Raw genomic sequence first — 24,964 nt, forward strand, 5'->3', positions numbered from 1 at the left:
AATAAAAAAGAAATAGGTGAATTAGAGGTACCTATACAGACGACTATTACTCCCTAAGAGCTCTAAACGATTACTTAAGTAACAAACGTGCATGGCAATAGTTGTTCATGCACGGGATTTTAACATGTAAATAAACTGGCTTTAAAAAAATCGGTTAAGTTTCTGGCCAGTTCTTCTCAATTGAATCTGTACTGAACTGGACGGAGGAGAGGAGAAAAATATAATAAAAAAACTTGACATTCTTATGAATGTAAAGTTTTTTTATTATATTTTTATATTATAAGCGGCTAAAATGTCCTACATGAATAACTGATTTTTGATTCGATTTTGTTCAAAATTGGCAATTTTTTTAGGGACCCATAGTACCATGCTCTCATGCTATGCTGGCTAAGTGGATTCCACCTAACGAGAGGAGCAGAATGGGTGCTGCCGTATATGCCGGTAAGTAAGAGAAATAGCAATCATAATTGCCGGCGTGGGTGGTCGGTTAGCACACCGGATTTGTTCTAATAGTCGCAAGTTCTATTCCACCATTATGATGTATTTACAAAAAAAGTAATATCAGATGTCGTCTAGTAATAATTATTAGTAAAAATTGTTTTAAACAGCTCGCATAATTATATAGTTTATTAGATGAGAGGGACTGACTGAAAATCAGCGCTGTGCAGCGTACTTTTTTTTTTCGGACTACTCTAATACTGTTGGCCGCAGCTGGCCTTTACAGCTTCACCGGACGTTAGGGGGCGAGTGCAGATGGTGCTCCAAACCCGCGGATGGATTTATGGAGTGGCTGAAGGCCAACTCTTGCCTGACGGATACGACTTTAGTCTGAGGGCACCACTAGGGGTTCGAACCTCGGCTCAGGCCGTCGTAATATCGATCCCCGTTTGAATTGGACGGGGGATTGATCGGAGGGGTGTGCAGCGTACGTGTAAATGTTATACTCACAGCATCAGCTGAGTCAGTCCCTTTTGCCCAGAATATGTACTGTGATGTACTATTGTTTCTGCTTTATACGTAGTTTAAGAGGCTTATTTCTTTATAATTTTTTTTTTCTTTTAAGTAAACAGTTTATGAATTCAAATGTATGGTATATTTGCCCTTTGTTCTGGCAATAAATAAATTATTACTATTATTATTATTAGTATCTATAATACACGATTTTCTTACCTTGGGACTAGATGGCGTTGTGTGAATTAGGATATTATTATTACTATATTCTAACATGTAACCTTTGTTCGTAGGAGCCCAGTTCGGCACGGTTATTTCCATGCCTCTCTCGGGCCTACTGTCCGAATACGGTTTCTCAGGCGGCTGGCCGTCCATCTTCTACGTGTTCGGACTTATCGGGACTGTCTGGTGCCTCGGTTTCCTGTTCTTTGTATCCGAAGACCCGGAACAATGCAAACGTATCAAAGAGAACGAGAAGAAATACATCTTGAATTCATTGTGGGGTACAGCTGGCTCTAGTGTGAGTATTTTCTTTTTTGTCATATTTTTATTGTCTGTAAGAAATTGCTAATAGCGACAAGATCACCTTTTCTTTTAAGTTTTTATCAGTCTTTTTTTTTAATGTGTCCACACTTGTAATATTTCTTTCAACACTCGAGACCCTACTATTAGTATCTCTACAGATCTCATAGATTTAAGTTCAGTGTAAAGTCAGTCCACATTACGACTCCGCGTCGAATGTACGCGTTGTTAATAAGACATGTAGCACACTACCAAATAAACTTACTAATGAACAATTATTATATGTTCATTAGTAAGTTTATTTGGTATACTCACTTCCTAGATACTCAATAAACAAATTATGTAGCGACACCTCGTCACATGTGTTAAATAGAATTCTTAATTGTGTATCAAGTTATATACTTAAATATAAATACAATACATGGACAGTCAAAGGATTGTCGTGAAAGACGAAAACATAGTGACTCCATTAAATTATAAAATATTAGTACAAAGTTGTAAAAATTTTACAACAAAATTTATCATAAGTTTTCAAAATTTAAAATTGCAGTCGCCGCCTATACCGTGGAGGAAGATCTTGATGTCGATGCCATTCTGGGCCATCATGTTGGCTCATATGGGACAGAACTACGGCTACGAGACGCTCATGACGGAGCTGCCCACATTCATGCGACAAGTGTTGCACTTCTCCATCAAAGATGTGAGACACACACTTATGTACCTTAACACCACTTTATTAAGGGTTTGTTAGAAATGGGGACACCAATATTCTACTTAGCAACACCTTACTAAGGAAAGGTGTTGTTAGAAATGAAAATATAGTAATATTCTGATGTAATTAAACTTACAGAAAAAGTAAACAAATTATTTATCTTCAATTTTTTTTATCAGCGCTCTAACTAAATGGAAATAGTAACAAATTTATACGTATAATTAAGTAAAAATCTTACCTTGCCACGTTTTATTTTTATTATGTTCCTGATATTAAGATCCCGTGATTTTTACTAATTATACGTATAAATAATGACCGTGTCAAATTTAAAACAGTATAGTAACAAATTTATCCGAATCTACATTGCAGTTTTAATTACTTATTACTTATATCGCTACCTTTTCTTTTCTGAAAATCATAAATCTTATAATGCTCTACCAGCATCAATACAATTGGTCGCCATGTTATTCAATTAGGCAATTTACTGAGTCGACCTCTGACACTACGTGTAACTCAGCATTTGAAATTAGCGACGCCGTATGTATTTAATAATCTGCACTATCTTCAACTATCCAATTAGGTTTCACAAGGAATTCTTTGTATATTATTTGATATTTTTGTTTAATACTAATGTTCATATTATACACTCACATTCTAAACAAATCAAAATTTTCGTCTTATAAAATTAAATTATTCCACCATTTTGCTCCCAATTCCTCACGAAGATTTTTCGTAATACAATTTAGTAAAAGTGAAATCTATTAAATATCATTAGAAACGGCAGTTATATAAGTAGTTAAAACTATAATGTACATACGGCTATTTTTTTAACTATTTCTATATAGTTAGAGCGTTACCAAAATGTGAAAATAAATTATTCGATGTCATATACTTTGATATCTTAAGATTTAAATATTATTCGTATATGTCACAATAGAATGGGTTCGTGTCCGCGTTGCCCTATCTCTGCATGTGGCTGTTCTCCATGTTCATCTCGGTGGTCGCTGACTGGATGCTGTCCAGCGGTCGTCTCAACCATACACAAGTCAGAAAAATCATCAACAGTATAGGTGAGTCTCTTTTTTGTATGAACGAGAATAAAAACGGTTGAATGAATAGTGCACTGGCGAGGCACCATTGAAAGACCATTGACAGCAACAAGGAAAGTATAGCTATCGCGTTTGGGTGAGGGGAGACACAAGACTTCTAAATAGAGATAGAACGAATACTAAAGAATATCTACATCGTAATTTTTCCCCTCGGATTGACCGAAATTGTAACGACCTGGGCCGAGGTTCGAGCCAGTGCCCGTGCCCTCAGACGAAAGTCCTATCGTAGCTTCCGCTGCATTAGAGTTTTTTACTCTCTACTAATCGTAATTTTATTGCGTGGGACAAACTCTCCTTAATCTGTTAACCGAGTAGTTCCCGTTCAAATTATGCGCGTATTATTTCACTAGGACATGTCAATACGTCACGCTCGGAGACGGTCATTTCATATTTATATATTTTTACATAAAATAAATGAAAAACTACTAAATATATATCGTTTATTAATATTTTTAAAGTACAAAAGGAATCACAAAACAAGTAAAAGCACATAAACAAAATAGAATTACGCAATCGGTACATATAAAAATTCAAAACTTAATTTCTGTGTGATATATTTTAAAACAATTATTAATACATAATGCTGCACTACAATTCGGACGAAGACGAAAATATACGCTCCATCCGTTCCAGGGCGCAAATAAATTTTCAAAGACGTATTAATATACTACCCGTCCTACCCTCTCTTCTCTTGTCTTCCGCTTGCTGTGCCCAACAGGGTCCATAATTAACCTACTTTGAAATGTACCTGTCTATCTATTTGCTGTAAAATTATGGAATGCAAAGCCTAAAATAAATAAATAAATAAATACCCGTACCCGATATGGTTTACGCCTGACGCATTTATGCGTGTTGCCCGGTTAACAGGTTAATATAGTTCGTTTGACTTTAGTACAGGTAATTGTAATTTTTCGGACTGCTCTAATGCTGTTGGCCGCAGGTGGCCTTTACAACTTCACGAACGGCGGCGAGCGCAAATGGCACTCCAAACCCGCGGAAGGACTTATAGAGCGGCTGAACTCTTTCCGTCAGGTAGGAGTTCAGTCGCTCTATAAGTCTGAAAGCACAGTCACAGGCTAGAGCTTCGAACCTCGGCTCAGGAAGTCATAACTTCGATCCCCGTATGAACTGGACGGGGGAATAGTGGCATCGATCGGAGGGGCCACTTGTGTAATATTATGTTATCTGTGGTACAGGTGAATACGGTCCCGCTATTGGTCTGTTCATCGCTGCAAACACGGGCTGCAACCCGGCGGCGACGGTCGCCGTCCTCGCCATCGGTGTCGGTCTCAACGGTGGCATTTACTCTGGTTTTAAGGTCAGTTACCACTATTTTTTTAAGGATGATAACGGAACGGTGGACACGACTGCGATAAAGGTTTATGCTGGCGGGGCACCAGTGGAGGATGATAAGGTAAATAGGAGAACAGGTCAGGTAGTCCATCGTGAGAAATTCATCATGACGGTTTCCAGGAGGAACCGTGTGGAGGTGACCCGGACATGGTGTAGAACCGTATATTTTAAAACTATACATCTTAATAATAATATAAACGCGAAAGTTTGTAAGTATGGATGTTTGTTATTCTTTCACGCAAAAACTACTGAACGGATTTTGTTAAAACTTTACAGTAATGTAGGTTATGCATCAGAATAACACACAGACTATATTATATATTGAAATTTAACGCGGTTGAAACCGCGGGCACAGCTAGTATCCTATACAAGAAATGAGTATGAGATAACAACTACCCAAAAATAAAAATGTTGCCATAATGTACGAATTTAGTCCAATATCTTAATAATCTTTTGTACAGGTGAACCATTTGGACCTGTCTCCACGTTTCGCGGGTATTTTGATGGCGTTCACCAACTGTCTGGCCAACTTGACTGGTCTACTTGCGCCCATCGTAGCCGGCTACATCATTGAGGGCAGGGTAAGCATATTCTAACATTATTGTGAATTACAAAAATATACAGTTTTCTGTTAGGTAAACAACTAATTATAATAAACGCGGAAGTTTGTGAGTATAGATGGATCGATGGATGTTTGTTACTCTTTCATGCAAAATATACTCAACGATTTTTTATGCATAGTTTAAAGACATTAGTATTCTGCACTCTTTGTATACATAAATTATAAGAGTGCGAAATTCACACTCCATCGGCCGCGCAATTTTCATTAAAAGGGATACGAAGTTTTAGCTACACGTATTAATTTATAGATAGATTTTTATCCCGCAACAGCGGATTTTTTGAACTACAAAACGAAATGAAATGAAATTTAGTTTATGGTTATTTATGTTATATAGATTGTTTTGACTGAAATATATTTGAATTAATCTATTATTATTCTTTACACAATTCAATTAAATTACATCTTATACATTTATTATTATTATGAAAGTAATAAAATATTTTTTATAAAACTGTTATATATTCACTAGGAATGTTAAAGTCAAGTTCGAATTGACAATATATTATGTTTTCTAATAATTAGTTAACTCGTTTATATAATCATTAACTGTGTAATAACATTTGTCAACTAATAAATTAAATAATTGTATTTTAAATTGTGTCAATGGCAATTCCTTTAAAGGGGTGGGTAATTTGTTGTATATCCGGATAGCCATTGGATTCTTTTATATAGGTCCGTTAACATTATTATTAGCTTATTTGGATATATTCGTCCATCTCTTTTTCAATCATGGAACTGGCAAAGATCCATAGACTGTACAGCCTAGTGTCCTTTTAAATTTCTTTATATTCTGTTCAGCTGTGAATACAGTAGTATTTTTTTATATATATTTTTCCAGCCGACCCAAGCACAATGGAGGAAGGTGTTCTACATCGCTGCCGGTATTTACATGTTCTGTGCGACGTTCTACAATATATTCGGCTCCGGCCGGAGACAGGACTGGGACAATCCGGCGGAAGACGAGGCGATAGCTAAGAAAGCAGCAGAGAAGAAAGCGGCGAAACTAGAGAAGAAAGCGCCTAATAATCAGACGCAAGAGACAGCTCATTAAACAGGTTCGAATAAAAGTTGGGAACGCCTGCATACTGCATGAACTGGCAACACAACGGTATTGTAATAACGCTGTAAAAAGTCAGTATCCGGGCCGTAAAAGTATTTTTTTTATTTTATGTAAAGGCAGTTTAATTAAAAGATATTGTTTTAATTTACACTGTTTTTTAAATGTGATATTGTATATATTGTAACGTGAAGCATACGGCCCGTTTGATACTAAGCGGTTATTATTTGCATACAATCGACAATAGTGGCGTGAATCGTAACATATACAAATAATTGATAAGTAACAAGCAAATCCATTGGTAGATACAATTTCGCTATTATACATATAAAGTATATGAGAAGAAATAAGTCGTCTCAATTTGTTGTTTTTATATGGTATCGATTCGTTTAACACTTGTATATATATAAATTGTTACGGTTTACGCGTGTTACGATTGTCAACCCTAATTCTAATCGATTGTGCATTTACGCCATAATTACATTTTACATTGTCACGTGTTTGACACAAGTATTACAAAAAAATATATTTGCGTAATTACAGGCAGCGTTCAACTTAATACGAGTTCCTTTATTTTTTTAATTAAATTTGTAGGTTGTTGTTATTAAAAAAAAAGATTTCCCTCCATAATTATATTTTGCTTTACTATAGACATACAGTATTTAGATTTGTGTAAAGAATTGTGGCTCTTGTTATTTTTCTACAGAATTTAACGTTTTATGTTTTGAATTCTGTTTGTTTGTATACAAGAATACAACGGGAAGCACATCAATAGGGCTGTGATATTGTCGTGTTTAAATTTTAATAGGAACTCGTATTGCGCCAACTTTTATTCACGTAATATTTAATAATGCTATTTATTGATTAGTTAAATATATGTACCATATAAGTATTGTTCGTATATTATAGCTTGAAGTGAGAAATGAATGAATATTAACATTTTGGGTCCAAGAAAAAACAATGTTACCGTCCTACGCCAGTGACTTTATGTGACATATTTATAGTTTTTTTTAATGTATAAAACTGTTATTTTTTTCAACACACTTGCACTCACATTCCGTAAAGTCGATCTAATTTTCGATATAAAATCAGCGCATGAAACACGTGTGCGTTATAAACGTAAATAATGAAGTTATATAGAACAGCACTATTTGCTTTTTTTTTCAAATTACGAACTGACCGCCGCGCGGCGCCAGTCAGTAAGCAACGCGCTAATTTATAAAAGTACAATGGCGGGAAAACAACAGTTTGTATCACAGTTTTATGGTGAGATTATTTAAAATCAAGTGTGTTGAAAAACGTCGTACGATGTGCGTATTTAACACACTCGGCTCTATTACGCACTTATATCGTAATATACTATTATTAAACAGTGCCATTATGCAGCATTTTATAAAATTGTAGAAACTCGAATATATAATTGTAATGTTTTAAAAAAATGTACTAGTTCCGCTAAAATTCGCAATAGACTAACCAATCGGCACTGAAATGGCTGAAGCTAATTTTTTTAAATAACCATAGACAAGAAATAGGTTTTAATACTTGGTTATCAATAAAGCCTTTATATATTCAATTAATTAGTCTATCGAGGAATTAGTGTGCCAAACGGTAATATTCAGTTGTTATATTGTTTACTCCAAAAAGCAGTTGTTGCTTATATTAAAATAATTTAAAAAATTCCCTCCTTGGAGAGAAATATGTTATAATTCCCTGTATTATAAGGAATATTTGGGATAAAAGAAAACATGTTTTGCTACTACTCAATATAATAATGGACAAAGACACATTAACCTGTATTAGATTTGTTATTTTACGTAGGAGTACCTACATATATAAATTACACTTGGAAAGAGACAAGTGTGATCAGGGCCTTGATAATGTAACAGGTGGGATTTGAACTAGCTATATTTGAACTATCCAAAGGTTGCAGTTGTTAATATTTCATGAATGGTAATTGCTGTATATAAATTTGTTAAATTCTGTGATTATAACATAACTGTGTTACACTATTAAATCTGCTTTAGTATTGTGCACAAACATTAAAATAAAAGTATCTCAGTTATATAACATGAGATATTTTTTTTAAATGATGAATTTTTGATAGATTAAAAATAATATGAATTTCCTACTATATATACTTGGAACTTTATGGTTTCTTATTTATTTTTTGTATATCGCCATCCTTTTAGCCTATAGTTCATTCCTGTGTTTTTTATTATGTTTTGCAATTTATGATTTATATTTCTTAGCAAGGAGTGGAATTTTTGTGATACGTATGGATGTAGTTTTATTTGTGTGACGTCAGAGGGCGATCAGTCCATGAGCTAATGTGATCATTCTATTAATAATTTAGATTAATTTTAAGCTGTATGACCATAAGTTATTGAGTTTGAAAACACAAATGTTTTAAAATGGGTCACTTAGTATTAGGAATTAGACATGAGCTTCCTATTGTTTATATCAAGGATTTTATGACTAAATGGGGACTGACTTGAATAGATTATATGCCAAAAAAATTGAAATGAATATGAATGTTAGAATTCTCGCTATTGGATAACAATATATCTGTTTTATGCCAGCACTATACTATCATTCAACATGTTAGAACATGTCTAATCTTGTCCAATAACACCACCAATTAACTTTAATCACTATGGATGATATTGAAATGATATGATATACTGTTGATATGTATTAGTCTATTCCTACGATTAGACAATTACTTGGATATGAGTATTGAGTAAGATTTACTGGCAACACTCGCCAACACGATCAAATTTACGAACTACTTTTCGATTTGGATCAATAATTGGACAATTGGACGATGATATAGTGCCGGCTTTATGTTCCAATGGGCAATATGTTTAATTCCCATTTACATAAACTCCTTGTATGATATATTGTTGATAATTATATACCACTTGCTTGAGTAATATGATTACTACATCATTTGTCTGAGACAATGTAAGCGTGTGCCTTGTTGTATGTATTTTGAGTACAAATATTCCCAAATCGTATCGTATTGCGTTGAACGCAACATTGATATCGTAAGCTGTATGAATTGATTAGGTACCATGCTGTTTTTGTATAAGCGTTACTTATAAAAATTCGGCTAATTACAAAGTTTATAAAAAAAACGTTACGCAGTTTTATTTTGCCTTTTATAGTATGTATCAATTGCTAGTGTTCGAGCTTCGCCTTGCACCAAAGAGGAGGAGAAATTTATGGCCTATATGTTATTCTGATGTATAAGCTCTGTGCACTTATAATATTTCTGTCAACACTCGAAACAGAAACCCTTCCATTAGTACCTCTTCACATAATACAGACTAGCACGTTACTAATAAGCCATGTAGCTCACTCCAATAAACTTTCTGATGTACAATAAATAGTACAATTATTCTATCTCTATATAATTTGAATTAACTGTGACGACGTGTAACGACATTTGAGAGCTAGTATCGTGATAATCTTTACATAGTATATATTATTATTATATAAAACAAAGTCGTCGCCGCTGTCTGTTCGCTTATGTTTTAAATTCCGCAACGAATTTTAATGCAGTTTTCAGCAATAGACATAGTAATCTAGAGGAAAGAAAAGTTTTTATGTGTATAATATATGCATGTTATAGTATAGAACCAGTTGAGAAATTAAATATTTGTAATTCACCCGTGCTAAGCCAGGACCGGTCGCTAGTTATTTTATAAATTGTATTAGATTCGAAGTAATGTACATTATCAATGACAATGAAGGAACTATAAATGAAAAAAACATTCTAATGGCAAAAATAATGTATTACTTATAAAAACTAAAATCATAACAACAGATTGAAATCAATTATGTGTTAATAACTACGTAATTGGCGGAAATTACTATACAATAACTTTGCTGCAATGTTGCAAGGTGAAGCAACCAGTTCCGCTGCGGCATGGTTGACCTATCATCAGACAACTAGATGCCGATCGTAAATTATCTTTCTTTGCATTCAAAATGGCGTCTTTCATAAATATTACTGAGGATTCAAACGACATTTGCTGCAGAGGTGAGCTAGAAGCCTCCATACCTTTCCTGCTCATCGGTTCGAATATGCCGTTAAAAGTCATATAATCCGCTATTAGTGACAAATGCCTAGCATCTACAGTGATACCATACACATTGAATACGTTCTGAATCTCTTTTATGATCACTTTATTAGCTGCTTCTATGCCGTAAGTGTTCGCAATGGCGTGAATATCGTTACTGTACAACTTGTTTAAGTCCAAGAGATCATTGTATTTAAACATTTGTAAGATGTTTATGCCCTCAGTTTTAATATACCATACATCTTTTTCTTTGGTTGTAATAGCTCGTTTGATATTTTTAACCTCGTAGATAGTCGACTTCATAGCGGTTTCACGTAGCGCCTGAGACAAATCTACTTTTAAGAATGATACAGGAAATAGTACAGTTATTTCGCACCATTGGTGATTATTCGTATCAAAAGAGTAGTTAGTGGCATTCTGGACACTGCCGACAACTTTACTGGAGATCTTTTGTGTCTCATCTAGACCATCTGCAATTTCCTCTTCATCCAAATTTTTCGTCGGTTCATCTACTAGGTCTAATTCATCTTCAGATTTCTCTTCTTCATCGGATTCTGGATCTTCATACTCTTGTTCTTCTGTTCTTTTCTGACGAATTTTTGCCTGAAATTACATTATTATTGTTTCAATGTTTCTTCAGTTACCTTCTTATAATTAGATTTAGTATGTACAATTTTTAAAAACAGGCATCAATATAATAAATACTCCGTTTTGTTTACTTATATTATAGAACAAAGGTAGAAAACAAGTTTAATTGATTAAAGCGTTACTTTTATAATGACAGTTGCTATATATAGAGTCGCGATTAGTTGGTTAAAAACGAATCAAACAGAATTTATAAATTAATTTAAAACAACTAATAACGTAAACGTAAAACTAATAGCGATTACCCGCAAAGTTTGATTCTGACAAACTAAACTTAGTATTAATATCAAAGGTAAGGGCACTGTTTATGTTACCTTTTAATAAGTACTATATATAAACATCCAACACAGGTTAACTATTTTCTAACTAACTGCAGTAAACTTTCTTAACACGTCAGCAAATACAATCTGCTGCACGTATAAGATATCAACATTGCCGCAACCACGGGGTCGCGGTAACATCCCACCGCGAAACTGCAATGGGCCTAATGTAACGTAAATTTATATTAGTAAGACAAATAGATTTAAGTTACTCACATCAGTATTGTCATCATCTTCGTTAGGACCTTCTTCGTCGGAGCTATCATCAACTTTACCACTGTCCCCTTTTTCTTCAGTATCAACAGGATTCTCGTTCTCTTCGTCTTCACCTCCGACCTGCCGCCGTTTCTTTTCTTTCTCTGCTGACCACATTACACCGCATGTAGTCTTCGCATGCTTCCTTATAGTAGTAAACATCTCCGTAAAGAATTTATTCTGCATATGTTTTATAATCTGTGGTGGTTTTACAGAATATTGAGTCTTATATTGAGAGTGAGGTAAAAATGTGAATCGGAGTGTTGTCTTTAATTCTCTATTAGGTTTTGTTACTATTTCGCATTGCACGTGAACTTTTTCTAAAACATCTGCCACGTTAACTCTGTTCAGCTTTTGCCTGAGACGCTCAGCTTTCTTTTGCATATTTGGAATATCAGTGCGGCAGGGTATATCCATACTCGGAGTTTTCAATTTTACTGACGCAGTCATAAGGATCTCACGGAGTCGAGGAATACCTAGAGTGACATTCATGTCACCTCGACCAGCAAAATGGAAGGTATTCAATGTCATCTGCGTAGATGGTTCACCAATAGACTGAGCAGCCAATAATCCTACAGGTTCACCAGGGGTAACCATCGAAGCTAGATATTTGGCATTCATTACTTCTACGAATTTATCTTTTTCTGTGTAATTGTCAAATTGACTTTCTACTCGATTTTTCATATAGCTCTGTATCATGCCATCCAGTAGTTCATTTATAACACCAAACTTGTATTCAGGAGCCATTTTATTCGGTATGGGATCAGGACAAGACTTTGATTTATATAGCTGTTTATCTTCTTCATTTAATTCACGCCACATTTTTTCGAGTGTCCAGTAATATGGATCTCTAGTTTGATCAGTCGGTTTGTTTTCAAGTATTATATCTTTTTTAGCATCGATTGAAAATTTTGCAAAAGCACTCAATCGTGACTTTTGTAGTGGATTTCCATTTCTTTTCTTCCATTTTTTCAGTGCTTTATATGATTTAGCTATTGACTTTGGGTCGGAATTTTCTTTAAGCTTCTTTATTACCGACTTGCCCACAACAACATTTGAGTTGATGTCAAGAAATTCTAATTGATTTTCATTAAAGTACTGACATTTAAGAACATCTAGACCATCTTCTCCATAAGCAAACTGAATAACGCTTCCATCAGAATCTCTGACTGTATGATCATATGCCACATTTAAGCTTTCTAAATGTTTGATTAAGCATCTTTGCAAATAACCAGATCTACTAGTTTTTACAGCAGTATCAATAAGACCCTCTCTACCTGCCATACAATGAAAAAAGAATTCCTGTGGTTGTATACCAGTCATAAAACGACCATCGATGAATCCTCCAGATCTAGGGGATGTGTCAAATGGGGGGAAACTTGGGAGAGAACGGCCCGATATCATCAGAGGGGGTCTTTTACCTTCCAACTCAATTTGGCCTAGTAGGCAAGATATTTGCATGGTATTAACAGTTGAACCCTTAGCACCTGACTGAACCATTAGCTGCAAATTATTGTAGGGAAATTTTTCTAATAGGCCCTCAGATAAACAGACTTTATTAATATTATTTGTGTATGAATCAAGCATATTTTTATATTGTCGGTCTAAACTAGCTCTAAATTTTGGATCTTTTGTGTACCTTTCACCTATAGTATCCTTTAATTTGTTGTCATCAATATCTACTGGCAGGTCCGTGGCTTTCAGAGCTGCAACTCTACCAACATCTTTAACCAAACAAATATAATCATCGCGTTTACTGTCAGCTTCTTCTACAACAAGAATATCCTTGACACCTAAAGTAAAACCAATCCACTGTAAATAATAAGTAAATATTTTCGAAAATGAACTCAATAGAGCACTAGAACTGTCTCCCCCATAAAGCTCGTACATGCAGTGAACTAAGCCAAAGGGTGTTGCGCCATAATGTGATTTATCTAACACTCCACATAAGAGTTCTCCTTTTCTTATTATAACCTCTGCCTCACTCATGGTATTTGGATTTAGGAATGGTGTACCACCTGCTTTCCATTTTCTGGGTGATTCTTTCTGCCAAGCTTTGGAACTGATCTTTGCTTTCCCCATTAATGTCAAATAAGCTTTTCCCTTAGGTATGCTGTTGATAATAATAGTAGACAAAATTTGTTTCCCTGACCAAAGCATTACTGGTTTTATGATTGTTGGTGGGAGTAGTTTTATTTCACCTCTATGACTGGTTAAGGCTTGAAAAACTAATTGCTGATAGTCAGCTTTCGAAAAAAATCTTCCTCTGAGGGACATTTTCACACCAGAAATGACATGATCTTGAATTAAACCACTTAATGGAGTTCCATCTTTTGGGACCAGATATTGTTTACGAACAGACATAATATTATAAGCCTCACTCCTTGCAATTTCATTTTGTGGAAAATGTGCATTCATTTCATCACCATCAAAATCAGCATTGTAAGATTTACAATTGGCATAATGCAATCTTAAGGTTTTTTCTTCTTTGAGTATTCTTGCTCTGTGGGCCATCATACTAGGTTTATGAAGTGAGGGCTGACGGTTTAGTATCATTATATCACCATTTATCAAATGTCTATGCACAATTTTTAAACCAGATGTTTTATATTCATCTGGGGTCAATAACCTCTTTGCAATACTTTTTCTTTTTTGAATTGAATCAGGTGGAATCCTAATAATTCGTCCATTCTCGATTTCCAGTTTTTCAGCACCAGGATGAATATTTGGTCCATTTATAATCATTTTTCGTAGTTCATCAACATTCCATTCAGTTACTGGTATAGGATATGTAAGTTTTTTGGCAAAAGCTTCTGGAACACCTATTTCATCAATGTCCACATTGGGATCTGGTGTAATAACTGACCGAGCAGCAAAGTTTACTCTTTTACCCATCATGTGCATTCTAATTAAACCAGTTTTCTTTTCTATTATTTGTTTTAAACCTTTACTAGCAAACCCCTGATTTTCACAGGTCAAGAGCATATTAACCGTTTTTTGCAACTCTTGCCAACTATTATGTAATTTTTCAGCAGGTGTTCCACCATAAGCGTGTTCATATACATTTCGAGGTCTTTTATCCAAATTATTTATAGTTTTTTGGTGATCAGATGCTGACAAAACTTGCAATATAACTCTAATGGTAAACGATATTTGCAAAATTGACTTATAAATATTGGATTGAGCATGTTCTACCAATTCTCCTTGTAATACATTACAGGGTCGAATATTATTTGGTACCACGGGGACTACTTCCATAAAAAATATATCAGTCACAGGCTTTACTTTTGTATTTCGAAGCAGTGGTATGCTGTGAATTAAAATATCTTCATCATTTTGAGCAATTTTTGTGCAGTAGCTTTTTATTTCATCAGGCATGAGTATTTTCACTCCTTTACCAGTACCATCACTACTACTATTACACATAAGTCTACCCGCAGATGTTGTAATTTTGATTAACTTGTTACTGCAAAATGCACAGGTTTTCGCTATATTTATAGACCGAAAATAACTGTTCATAATTTTCGAACGTAATTTATCCGAGTTCTTATTGTGAAACACCTCAGTAACAGGATCTACACTTTTTAACAATTTCTGACATTTCTTAATCACTTTGTGAGTTTTTTCTTTTCTAGTTTCTTTATTAAGTACCTTAATATCTCCAGTGAAATGTTCTAAGTCAAGTGCAGCAGTTACATGACCAGCTTCTATTAATTCTAGCTGAAGCTTTAATAGAAACTTTGTTCTATTATCCATTTGGATTTTAAAGCACTTAAGGCAACTTATCCGGAACAGTGAATATATTGTTTTTTGGAAGAGAGGATTTACTACAACTAAAGGAAGTTCTATATGACCAAAATGGCCAGGACAATGAAGAAGTACATTGCCGCATGTTGCACAAGCATCAAACCGATCTCTCACTGGTCCTAAAGCAGAGTCATATAAACCACCCTGAGTAGGGTTTCCTACACCATCAAAAGAAATAGGATTTGTTATTTTCACCACACTTAGTTTCTTGATGTCTTCATCACTGAACGTCAAGAACTGGACATAATCTGGATCGATGGATGTCATACCAGTCAGGACCGAAGGAAATGAGGTTTTTGTAGCCATATTTAGATCTGTAAGTACATATAAAACATATTGTAAGCAGATTTCATATTTGCAATAATTGGTTTAAAGTAAGAATGTCTTACTCAATACATCTATACATATAAATAAAATTGAAGTGTCTGTTTCTAATATTGAAATAACCATTTATTACTACATGCATATGAATATAAATCTTTATGTATGTACCTTTATGTATATATATTGGTGTATGTACCATACACCAAAATAACATTTTTACAATTTTTTCTGTCTGTCTGTCGGTCTGTTTGTTCCGGCTAATCTTTGAAATGGCTGGACCGATTTTGACGGGACTTTTATTGGCAGGTAGCTGATGTAATGAGGAGTAACTTAGGCTACTTTTATTTTAGTAAAATAAAGTTAAATTCAACGCGGGCGAAGTCGCGTGTACAGCTAGTTATTAATTAATATAATAAATTCAGTTCTACTATAAAACTAGGAAACATAACCTATAGATTTGTGTATAGAAAAAATGTCTTATGTATTAGTGCATTGTTACCTGGCGGGCTTATTATTTACATATTCTAAAAAAATCAGATTGAAATAATAAGTAAGGACTGTAAAGAGGTTTTTATAAAATAAATAATGATTTTTCAATTTGGATAATGAATTGAATTTTAACCAAATTATAACCAAAGTTAGAAGACTGAGTGTGTTTTTCAGTTTTTTTTTATTTGACATTTCTATGTTGCCAGCTTTTTGCAATTTTTAAATAGGGTTTTGGCACTATCGAAAATATCATGTGGCAGATTATTCATTAAAGGATTATAAACACAAAATTAATACAGTGTATATAGGTTTATTTTATATATATATTTTTAATGATTCACTAAAACAATGACTGCCTTCTTTACAAAAGAAATTATCTTCGTATGGTGTCATTTCAGTATTTGTGAATAAATAATTTAAGATTTTTCTGATAGCTAACCAATAAAATAACATATTGTGAAAACTATATTATAAAATGTTAACTACGCCTAAATATCAACTTTTTATAATATTTTTTACTTTTGGTTTTGGAATAATCACTAACTAATGTCATATTCAGAAATTGAATTCAATTTCTGGATATATACTACTAATTATTGAAGCATTGGGAAACATATTTACTATAATACATTGCCAATCCCATATGCAATCATTAAATTACATTTATAAACATTTATTATTCTACCTATTTATAAAATACTGGTTATTTTCTTTAGCTGTCTGCTGTCTCATGATTGGTGGCTTCACTGAAAGTGCGCTGTGGTATAATTTAATTATGCTATAAACGCTAAATTGTAGTCATTTTCAGTATTACTTTCTAATCTAGTTAAAATTCCAACATAATTGTAAACTGCAGATACTGGTATACATATATATAATGCTGAATAAATGTCTTTACTGTTATTATTTTAGGTACGTATAAATATGGAAACTTCGTAATAAGTATATGTCTTGTATTTGAATAAAAATAAGGAAATTATTTCCACTATATACTGTATTAAAATATATTAATTGACAACCCGAAATATAAAATAATTTGTTCCGAAACACTGCCTTACTTACCTAATTAGAAAAAAATACTTGGCAAAACTAGTTTTTTTACAATGGCAATAGTAAAATTAAAAAAGAATATTAGTCAATATGGCGGCCCAAGATGAAGTTGACGTATGTGAAAGTTGGGAGGATATGGACGAAATTGGTGTAAGTTATACTTTGAACGTTGTCCCTGGACACTTTCATTTTGTAGTTCTACGTTGTTCAGTTAATCAAATATTTCATGATCTTTTTTAGTTAGACCAGAAGATTAAACTGATGTCAAGTGAATGCGCTCCTGTGACGGCTCTGAAAGGTTGCAAGGTTACTGTTGAAGAAAACGCGTGTATAGGATCTCAGTGCGTTATGCCAGAGCCAGCCATTCGTATCCTCAAGAGGCCGTCATCCTCGGCAAGTGGACAACTGAACGGTGAAAGCCGTTCGCGTCCCGTCAAAACCCTGGAACAGAGACAGAAAGAGTATGAGGAGGCTCGCCTTCGGATATTGGGTGAAGCCAGAAGCCCTGAAGATGTTATTGACGACAAGTAAGTGCAAATTCAAACTTTTATGTTATTATAGACATACCTCTGTTATTAGTTTACATAATCATAGAATTGAAGGTCTTATAAAAAGTAGTTTAAAAATAACACTTAATTGTAAATTATTTTGATCATAGATTTACTTGCTTGTGAAAACAGAACATTCTTTATACAACATTTCAGTAAAACATAATAAGGGTTATTATTTATTGACATGCTGTATATTCTCAATATCATTGAATGTTTTTATATCATACATGAAAATCTGTTATCAGTGTTGTAATTAGGTATATAATCATTAATCATTCTGTTTTTTAATTGCAAACATACTTGGAAACAGAACTTTTACCTGTTAACCATTGACTGACTTTGTCCGCATGGTATTTTACTTTTTTGTACTGAAAACTACTCCATCCTAACCACAAACATTAAAACTTACAAATGATACCTCTTTAAAATTAGTATAGACTAGCTGTTACCCATGACTATGTCCATGTTAAACATTTTTTGTTTCTGCTACTATGTTTCTCTATCTGCTATATATCTATAGTTCTATACTATTTCACTGCCAGGTGGCAGTGAAATAGTATAGAACTATAGATATAGATGATTATTAGGTATGTATTTGCATATAGTAGGTATTTATATTTATATGTATATATGTGTTTAATAGTAATAATGATTTTATTTGTAAAAATTATGACAATATTTACATTATAAGATGTTATTGAAAACATGGTTTTTATAAAATCTGCTTATATGAAGCATACAATTATTAATTAATAATAAATCTATTATGTATGTATGTTAATTGTGTTTTAAAAATATTTATTATACTCTGTGGTATGTGCATTAGTAGTTTTTATTTCCTTGTATATTTGCAATCAGTAAGTGTACTGGCAGGGTCGCCATGTAAAACGAGGACTGTTGGGAGGATAAATGACAACTCCAGAGTTTGGAGATACAGTGTATATGTACTAATGATAGGTTAAGCTAGATGTCAGGATTCATTGCATTGTTAAGACTTACACAAGAACTAGCAGAGAACAGGAGAATGTATGTGTACATTTACAGGACAGATAAAATAACACAGTTTTTCTGCAACTTATGCCATTTGGTTTGGAGTTTTTTGACATTTCCCGACAACTTTGCAATTTTTTAAGAATAGCAATAATGAATATAATAGATCATGCGATTTTTATGTGGATGGTGCACTATAAATATAATCAGGTTGATTGATAAATGACTTATATTACTACATTAAAATTATAATATAAATCAATATTTTTCAGCCTCAACCGGTTGCAAGACAAACTACAAGCCAACAACCTCAATGACAATCACAATGTTGGCAAAAGTAAGAACTGTCACAGTGATAATACCAAAGGTAAGGAGAGAAAGGTCCTGTCTCGGTTACCACCGGGCGCCAGCCCCACCGGAATATTCCCTTCGCCACCACCCCGGGGTGTACTTGTTATACGAACGCCAAGAGGGCCAGATGGCACAAAAGGTTTTACGCGGAGGTAGCATTGCCAAATTTTATTCTAATATGTGTAATAAGTTCCATCCATTCATCTGTACAACTTTCCCCATCAGTATATAGGCGGATTGATTATGTAACATGGTTGCTAACATTTCCTTTGAAATTGATTGAAATCCTGTCGATTTCAATATTTTTAAATGAATTTTTTATTTGTAAAGGACAAATTTCACAGTTACAAAGCTAACTTCGTGATAGCAACCTACAACTGAATAGTATATGTGCAATCTGTTTCAAATAAGAGTTGTTAGCAACCATTTTACGTAATCATGCCCCTAATAGATATTAGTTATGACTTATATGTATAATGATATATTTATTTCACAATTTATAATTTATTCATAAATGTTAGGTTTAGAGTATATTGTTTTGATTAACATCTTTAAGCTTGAAGGTTGTAGATTTCTTGTAAACGTAACCATATGAGAGATGACGGTTAAAGAGAGACGTCACTATATATCTTATTCATTTTTGTGATTTTTATTATTATTTTAGTAAAAGGCATTTTATTTCAAATCATTTAATTATGCCATCAACCTTTCCATGCTTTATTTAAATATTGCTCTTAGTTTTTTATAGACAATATTTAAATAAGATATTGTATTTACAATTAGCAACTGAAAACAGTTTAAATATATTTATCATCATGTTTATGATATATTGATAAATGTGATGATTATATAGTGATTTCATAATGGATTTAAAAAGAGTCCTTTGTTATAAATAATATAAAAAATCACAAATTTGAACTTTTAAGAAAGAGGGCCTCTTATTTCGCTATTATAAAACCATATCGAATTGTTCATTTAAATGAGTTTGTGTGATTAAATAATTACATTGCGTTCAATATTGTTGTGAATTAAAGAAAATGTTATTTTTTCTGAGCTTTGAAATAATTGTATACCGAAGTTGATTGATATATTAAGAATTTTCTATATCTATTGATTGTAGACCTGATGTATGGACTTTATTTACCTCAAACTCAGTGATTTCAGATGCATTTGACTTTTATTTACTCGATACACGCAAAATTAAACCAAACTCAGATCTACTGGACTAATAATAGGTATTTCTTTTTCTTTTCGTAATTAAGTAAACAAAGTTTAATTGATGACTAGAATTTATCCTGAATATCGTATTGGTATTTTCAAGTAATAATGTACTTTATTATATTACTAGCTGTGTCACCCGCATGAAATGTATAGCCTATATGTTATTCTGATATATAAGCAATATTACTGTAAAGTTTCATAAAAATCCGTTAAGTAGTTTCTCTATACTCACAAACTTTCGCGTTTATAATATTAATAATAGGAATTTAGTGTTTAATTTGCATTATAAGGAAAATGAGATTTAAAATCACGAAATAGAAACCGCGGTTTGTTTCTACCTATATGATAGACATTGAATGCGTTTTATATGCATGAACAATTTGCACTGACATTGAATGTATTATTTAAACCGGCAGTTCTATAAGTGGGGCATATCATTCTTCATTAGCACACCAGATGCATCAGATGGGGCGTTCAAACGTAACCTTCAACCTTACTTGCTGTACCACATAATAGTTTTATTATGCCGGATATATTTATAAATGATCTATATATTAATACGTGAAGCAAAAACTTGGGACTCCTTTTGACGAAAATTACCCGACGGTGGAGTATGAAAGTTTGCACACTTATAGTTCATATAGAGGAGTGCAAATGCTAAGATTTCTTTTTAAATATTCATTAAAAATCAATTCAATGAATAAGACATTACCAATACTACGTATTTGACACACGCATATGTACTCTTTTGTTTAATTGTTATTATTAAAGATCATTTTGTATTTTTTATTAGTCGAATGTCGACCACCAGTAATTATAAATTGTGAAATAAATTAGTTTAATTAATAATGAGTGCTCATTTCAGGGAACAATAATTGTTATGGTAGATTATATAGGACAAAATAACCTAGATGTGAATCCCATACGATTTATGAAATGATTGCACTGTAATGTTATTACGTGCATAAAGTATTACCATGCATAGTTTTTTATGCCTTAAATATATTTATGTATATGTCGTCACCAGACTGCAGTATTGATTGATCAAAGTCGAGTAAAAAATTCAATAACTTGTTCCATTAAATTATACTATTTTTTTAACATATCATTTTGTAACTTGATTAAATTGAATAGAAATCGTATCGTTATAAGATTTCTATTCAATTTGGTCAGGTTTATATAAACAACTATATGTATATTTTATTTCGTACATCGTACTATAGTCAAATATAATCATATCATAAAATAGTATCATTCAACACCTTTAACAGCCATGTGCATGTTAAATATTGTTGTTAATTACCATAGCGCCAGTAAAGAATGCCAATTTGTCAATAATAAGACAAAATTTCAATAAAGAGATAGAAAACTCAGTAATATTTAAACAAATACCTACTGATTTTAAATTACTATTATCTAGACTTGCAGTATGAACACCATGCTTTATATATTGACAAATGTTGATAAACGACGGTGCCGGTAAAATTTGTTTTAAAATGTTCTGTAATTTCATGAATTGACTATTTTATACATTCAATTCTACGGTCTGGTCACGATACATGCAATCATTGTTAACTAGAACTATACGGTGAAATATAATTAGCGATAGTCAGTTTTTCTTAAATTATGACGGCTCTATACACTGGAGAGTCTATTGTATGTACAATTGACGTAAACAAAATTGTAATGAAACATTTTTATATCCAGTTTTTTGTACATTGTATAGTATATTTTAGCATAAGTTATATTGTAATTGTATATTTTTAGCCTATTACTCCTAATGCTCATGTCTTATTTGTGTCTATGACTTACGGCTGCCATTTTAAATTAAAATGACTATTTTAAGAAGCACTTTCTGATTGAGTACGAATCGTTTGACATTTGCAGGTACCTGGGACCTAATTATGTAGCGATGTTGCTAACAATTCCCATTTGAAACAGATTTAAGTTTATAATAATTACAATTATTTACGAACAAAATATCTGCAATCTTCAAATTTAAACCCCAAACGTGTGTATTTTAATCTGTAACAATTAATAGTTAGTAACAGCTTTACATAATTGAACCCCAGAGTTTGCAACCGCAACTGTCAATTCATTTATATATAATTGCAACAGCGTTATATAATCAAGCATCGGTATATACATTATTGAAAGATTGACTAATACAAAATGCCCATAACATTTCATATCACTTGTTATTTGACACTAAAGTTTAAATAAAAAACAAACTCAAGTTTTGTTTGTACTAATTATTTTATAATACATGCATAGGCCTGAGATTATTTTCATAAAGGAGTATTATGGGGAAACATAATAATAATTGTTTTCAAATACACGGCCTCGATGACCCAGCGGTTCAGCACACTGCTTTACTTTTGATAATAGATGTGAGTTCGATTCTCGCAAGATATAAAATTTGTATTCATAAGTATGATTGCTTGTATTGGCCTGGATATTTTCTATGTATTAAATATATTTACAAAAATTGTCTATAAGTATTTCTTTCAATTATTCAGTACAATAGAACCAGCTTTGTTTAGTTTGTTAGTAGATGGCGCTGTGTGAACTGTTATTTGTTATAGTTATTGATTTTCTATTATATTTCCCCATAAAAATGCTTTATTTTACGCTTGTGGTGAGGTGCGGTGAATTGCCGAAGATTTTTCTCTCTAATAGTAATGGTTTTAGTGAAATACCACAGCGTAAGCGAGACGGTATCTTTATACTCTAAATGCTATATTAATAATAATAATTTATTATGATTAAAACAGATAGATAATATAGAAAACCATTATGATTGTTACGGACCATAATTACATATGGTTTTGTCGTAGAATATTTCTATGGTTAATATAATTTTAGACAAAATGCCAGTAGGTGAATATATCTATATTTATATATATTAAATTTTTAGTTAAACATCGCTAGGGGTGTACAGAGAGTAGAATACAAGACGGTATATATGCAGCTTATATAAGACTTGTTGACACAAATAATACTTGCGCCCGTATGTTAAGAGTGACTGAGGTGCATACAAGGCGCGATCACTGGATGTGCTTGCTTCCATCTATGCTACGTCACAGGCCTGCCTAGTCCCTATGTTAACATAGGTCTGTGATATACCACAGGTTATAGAAATATAACAATGGTTTTAATTCCAGCATTATCATGCATAATCAGTTGTGGTCACATTTTAACCATAAGTAACATATGTATTACAAAGATATATAATAGACAAGTATATTATGTGTATTTTTTTAATGCATTGGTGTCATTATTTGTACTTGAATAATTCATGGAATTGTTCATAAAGATTCATTGACAAAGGATATAGACAATGCAGCTTGTGTTCAATTATGGATTTAGGTGTTGTTTTGGGGAAGTCTATTTCATTACTTAATAGATTTATATTATTTTGTTGTAGTGGATATAAACAAGAATATAAATTTATTAAGTAAAATGTCGCTTGTTACATATGGTTTAAATAATATATTAATGAACATGATTTAATTGATAATGTATAAAGTCCATAATTGTTGTTACATACTAATGAAAATAGACAAAAATTTATTACATAAATATGGTTAATGTTTTGGTCAAAACTGTGTTATTTCTTTATTAATATAATACAATGAAATCAACCAAGTGCGTACAGCTACAGAGTTGAGACGCAACTGTATTCTAATAAACACATACTGATTAAAATGCTAATGAAATAATATTTCTTAATGATGCTAATGAAACAATATTTGTCAAATGTATAACTTATTGCTATTTTAATAAGAATTGTTACAATTTTATTACATGCTAAACTATTAACTGCGTAATATAAAAAATATACAAATTTAGAAAATTAGATTTTATGTTAAATACTGTAAGTTGATTTCTTTAAATTTATAATTTTGGAGTTAATGCAGTTTAGTAAAAAGCATGTGATACATATACTAGTTCGTGGTTGATACAAGTAGCACCAATTTGCAAGTAAATCCGTGATCGCGACCGACCATTAGTATAAGATTCGTATTTGTAACATGGGATTGTGATATAGAATAATCGTCTAATTGCAAGCCTTGTTTTGTATATTTATTCTTAGCATATAACCGATTTTGTAAGCGGTGACGCAACAAGAAATTCTTTAATAGAAAATTGTTAAGTACCCATTACATTGTATGGTTACTAGCAGAGATTATAAATATTTTTTCTAATATAACAATGACAGATTGTTTTTTTTAAACTTACAGAATTAATTTATAATCTTCCTAAATAATATGACATTATAATAAACACAGTAAAATGGCTGTCACCTTAATAATACTGACACGGGCTATTTCTGATACAGGATCATAGAAAAATGAATCATTTAAAGTAAATAGATAATATGACACAATTTTTTTATGAGTAAGATTTTATAAAAGTACGTGTGGTATATGGTAAATATAGCATATTTTATATGAAGAAATGTTTTTTATCAGACTGGCCATATAATTAGAAAACTTACCATTCGAGTGTGATCCACCCTAAAGCGTCTAGACGCGGCAAACAAAGTT

At 32.6% G+C, this 24,964-nt stretch overlaps 3 protein-coding genes across 5 annotated transcripts in view; 2 read left to right on the forward strand and 1 right to left on the reverse strand.

The window, feature by feature from the left end:
- LOC131850657 (putative inorganic phosphate cotransporter) overlaps positions 1-8,455 on the forward strand; it is a 122,818-nt gene extending 114,363 nt beyond the window's left edge. For all 3 annotated transcript variants that reach the window (XM_059201000.1, XM_059201161.1, XM_059201083.1), the window contains 7 exons: positions 354-441; positions 1,245-1,471; positions 2,024-2,173; positions 3,123-3,255; positions 4,491-4,612; positions 5,109-5,228; positions 6,108-8,455. In XM_059201000.1, the coding sequence (XP_059056983.1) occupies positions 354-441; positions 1,245-1,471; positions 2,024-2,173; positions 3,123-3,255; positions 4,491-4,612; positions 5,109-5,228; positions 6,108-6,320 (1,053 nt within the window). In that variant the 3' untranslated portion in view covers positions 6,321-8,455. The remainder of the gene's footprint in view (positions 1-353; positions 442-1,244; positions 1,472-2,023; positions 2,174-3,122; positions 3,256-4,490; positions 4,613-5,108; positions 5,229-6,107) is intronic.
- Positions 8,456-10,115: 1,660 nt separating this feature from the next.
- LOC131851121 (DNA-directed RNA polymerase I subunit RPA1) lies at positions 10,116-16,414 on the reverse strand. The gene is made up of 3 exons (XM_059201592.1): positions 16,262-16,414; positions 11,593-15,752; positions 10,116-11,014 (listed from the first exon to the last, which is right to left on the reverse strand). Exons 2-3 carry the CDS (start codon positions 15,742-15,744, stop codon positions 10,202-10,204), a joined length of 4,965 nt encoding a protein of 1,654 aa, XP_059057575.1. The 5' UTR covers positions 15,745-15,752; positions 16,262-16,414; the 3' UTR covers positions 10,116-10,201.
- Positions 16,415-17,391: 977 nt separating this feature from the next.
- LOC131852954 (SUZ domain-containing protein 1) lies at positions 17,392-19,787 on the forward strand. The gene is made up of 3 exons (XM_059203751.1): positions 17,392-17,451; positions 17,542-17,828; positions 19,115-19,787. Exons 1-3 carry the CDS (start codon positions 17,392-17,394, stop codon positions 19,347-19,349), a joined length of 582 nt encoding a protein of 193 aa, XP_059059734.1. The 3' UTR covers positions 19,350-19,787.
- Positions 19,788-24,964: the final 5,177 nt, after the last annotated feature.

Source organism: Achroia grisella, unplaced genomic scaffold (genome assembly GCF_030625045.1).
Source record: "Achroia grisella isolate CSIRO2021 unplaced genomic scaffold, CSIRO_AGI_Agris_v1 utg1061, whole genome shotgun sequence".
Classification (NCBI taxonomy): Eukaryota; Metazoa; Arthropoda; class Insecta; order Lepidoptera; family Pyralidae; genus Achroia; species Achroia grisella.